The sequence below is a fragment of the Hermetia illucens genome, chromosome 2 (assembly GCF_905115235.1).
Source record: "Hermetia illucens chromosome 2, iHerIll2.2.curated.20191125, whole genome shotgun sequence".
Classification (NCBI taxonomy): Eukaryota; Metazoa; Arthropoda; class Insecta; order Diptera; family Stratiomyidae; genus Hermetia; species Hermetia illucens.
Window position 1 is genome coordinate 112,573,127 of NC_051850.1, and position 3,765 is coordinate 112,576,891.

A 3,765-nucleotide genomic window follows, 5' to 3' on the forward strand; every position below is an offset into this window, starting at 1 on the left:
TCCTACTTTATACAACATTTTCACTGCTGATGTCCCCTCCCCTGAGGTCGGTACAGAACTAGTATGCCGACGACACACTCGTCTACTCCTCTAATTTTTGCCCAGACAAGGCAGTTAGCGATATAGAGGATTACTTGGTTGACCTCTGCTACTACTACCAAAGCTGGGAATCAAAATTAACTCAACCAAGACACAAGTCTGTATCTTCAGGAGGAAATCTAGATACTGGGGATCAAGATCCATCCACAGGAAGGCTAAACGCCTGAAACTGGAAATCGGGAATACAATAGTAAGAGGGTCGAAATCGATCAAATATCTAGGAATTAATTTCAACGAATTCCTAAGATTTAACGACCATGTTAAACGCGCCATTGGAAAAGCAAATGGTGCATTGCGCAAGATCTACTTTCTTCTTCGCAAAAAAGTGGGTCTAAGCATCAATACTAAGCTGATCCTATATAAGACTCTCATCAGGCCCATCATATGCTACGGAGCCCCTTCGTGGATCACTTGCTCTTCGGAAGCCTTGGATAAATGCATGTCTTTCGAACGCCGTGTATTAAGACATTGCACTGGATTGTCTTACAATTGGAAGACTAAGAAGTGCGGCAGGAACGCCATAGTATAGTATATAGACCCCATTACAGAATATATTCTCAACATTACTGAGCGGTTTTTCAATAAACTTGAAAACCATCCAAACCCAAAAATTAGAAGACTGCATGAGCAGGGCAAAACAATCGCACTAGCGACGTTCCTTAGGCCGTGCCAGATACTGAACCTTGACCTAAAATCAATAATCCTGTCCCTCTTCGACACACCTTGCCTGGTAGGAGTGCAAAGAGGCTAAGCACTATATGAATATGAAGTGCTATTGTATATAGTAGAATTAAGTATTTATGTAAGTAGAAATAAGTAGTAGTAAAAAAGTAGTAATAAGGTAGATGTAAGTAAGTAAAATAAAACCTTCTCGCGTCATTAGTGCGGACGCAGTTTTGAAAATAGGTTAAGTAATGTTTTAATTAAATACAAAGCCAGGAAACGTTGTAAATTACAGTTTGTTTTTACACAATAAAGTTAATTACAGAGAAGGTCTGGTAGGCCAAACAATGTATAGCCACCCATTGTAATAATTCTAAACTAGCTAAGCTAATTCTAAGCTACTCTTAAGCAAAATGTATCAGATGTAAGATACTAATTGGAAATAAATAAAATGAAATGAAAAAAACACCTTCCATACCTAAAGCGCCGAGCCTCCAGTTTTCAACTTGTTTATTTTCCCAAGATTATGGGTTTTCCGATCCATTTCGGTGCAGTCCCAATGCACCATGTAGTACAGGCACGTGAGGTTTTCTACACCTATAACACGATCGGCATTGAAGTATCCAAAGGACACCACCCAACTTCCCGGTTCGGGTAGCAAGCGCATGTCGACAGGGTACTTGTTGCCAGTTTTCCCCACTTTTCTGAATTTTGGAATAGCTCTGCTCTCGTGGTTGACTCTGGTTAACCCTTGTGACAACTTTAGCAATTCCAACTTACAACAAACATGATAGTAGAAGAGATTTTTTTCCATGAACATTATCTTCTAAACACACGGTTTTCTTATATCATATAGCATGTATGTATTTTAAGTAAAACCTGCGCAAATTCTATTTGACACAAAGCAGGGGCTGAAATACGTTAGCTATTGGATAGTATACGTTGTGTGTTTAGTAAAACATGTATTCGGGGTGAAAAATTCCTGAGTTGTTTTCCTACAAATTGTTTCGTTTTTGAAAAATTGATTCACGCAAGCATCTTGTTTGTTCAGTCCTTTGTGGAGTATAGGGTAGCCACATAGTCTGCACTACTGTATGATAATCGTTAAAAACCGTATCTTCTTTCCTTTAAAGCAAACTATTTGTTTTTATGGTCTCAACTTATTCGTAACAGGTCATTAACTTGCCAAACCCACCTTTCGTCTCCAAGAATGACTTGGTTGAAAAATGTTGAGTCAGATGCAACAATAGATGCAAATCGTGTCTTTTGCAAATCAATTAATACAAACTCGTCGTTGCAAATTTAATCCCATTTTAAAAATTGTAAAAAATCAAAACTCCGACTAGAGATGAAGATGTTGCCTTAGAATAGTAGCGTAACATGTTTTGACCGAAATGAGGATACCCGCGATCGATATGGAGTTGCACCGCGGACAAATTGCAAGGGAGGTCTTTCCAATGGTATGGTCACGTAATTCGTGCGAGTGAACTCTCGACTCGCCAAGATTGGTCTAAAAATCGAGGTCGATGGTAACGACTAAAAGGCCGCCTTGATGCGGTGGCCTGGTACGAAAGCCCTGCGATTGCATCTAGATCAGGCTTTTGATAGAACCAAATGGCGAAACCGATCACGACGTGCTGACCCTGCTTGTGAGCGGACAAAGGCTGAAGAAGATGAGGTAGACTGCACAGATAAATTGATAAATTTTTTATTAATACTAATACTATATTGTATCTTATTGTTTTAATCCAATTTGCAGCCTGCAGACTATGTAAGTTAATAATTTTAAATGATGAAGTAAACTAGAAGAAGAAATTGTCTTTTCCCTTGTCACACATTCTCCCACTGGAAGTCATTAATAAATGTAAACGCACATATCGGATTAGTGCAGTTTTCATTGGTTTAGCACATTCAGTGCACATTTGAAAAAGCAAGATTCCGCTAAGCTCATGTGTTTTATTTACAGCTTCTCTAAGTCTATTTATATTTATAATTTTTCCACTAGATAATAAAAAAACACGCATTTCACGTTTCTTATGTCAAGGTCAAAAGATTATCACTAAATAAGAGAATCGCAAATTAGCTTCTTTACATTCATTGATAAATTGTTACATGTTGGCGTAGCGATGGAATATCACTAAAAAATGTGCACAAATATTACTTTATGAAAGTTTTGTTGTATAGAAGTTGTTTTATAGAAGCTCCAATGAATCAGAGAAAAACTTATATTACACATTTATAAATACTTCCTTATTCACATAAAGACTATCTTGAGCGCCAAGCGATAATCGTCAGCTGAAATTTTCAATTACAAGTAATTGATCAGAAAAATAATTTTTCACTATGAAAATGAAGTGATCCCGAATATTTCGTTTTACCGAAGGAGGAAAACGGCCCGGAGTGGTGCGTCACTTTTGCTGATCCATCAACTCTGGTATTTCCGTCCTGACTTTCCCATAGTCGCGCTGTAGCTTCTGCGAAGATGTCGGTACCCTCCTCGTCTGCATGCTCTGCACTTATGGAGAAATCAAATTGTCGTTTATGCCGAATGTGATGGTCACGAAAATGTTGATCCCTATTTTCCACTGGAGCCGCAGTTATTAGGGGTAATAACACTAGTATCATCAGAAATCCAATCAGCTTTCCTACACCCATACTCTCGCGAGGCATATTAAACACGTACTGACCGACCAAGTGGTTTGAACAATGTAAATAATCACATGTGACCAATGCCTTACTGGTTTTTAATATAAAATTAAACCACTTTATACTGCTCTCACCAAGATTAAAGAGAAGCATCACCGAAACATCTTTTCCAGTGAATTGATAAGGAATTATACAGAATCAAACAGTGCGAGAATATGCATGACGTAGTTACTGATTTACATAAATTTGTTTGTTCTTGATCTGAGGCTGTGATTTAATAGTGATGTAAACGAAAACTGGCATATTCTCCCTAAGTGTAGTTCAACGGGTTAAGTTTCCTTACAAAACTGAATTCCC

The 3,765-nt window shown here is 38.0% G+C and overlaps 1 protein-coding gene across 1 annotated transcript; it reads right to left on the bottom strand.

Moving 5' to 3' along the window:
* Positions 1 to 2,698: 2,698 nt before the first annotated feature.
* Positions 2,699 to 3,510, bottom strand: LOC119648181. The gene is made up of 2 exons (XM_038049767.1): positions 3,141 to 3,510; positions 2,699 to 3,057 (listed from the first exon to the last, which is right to left on the bottom strand). Exons 1-2 carry the CDS (start codon positions 3,430 to 3,432, stop codon positions 3,017 to 3,019), a joined length of 333 nt encoding a protein of 110 aa, XP_037905695.1. The 5' UTR covers positions 3,433 to 3,510; the 3' UTR covers positions 2,699 to 3,016.
* Positions 3,511 to 3,765: the final 255 nt, after the last annotated feature.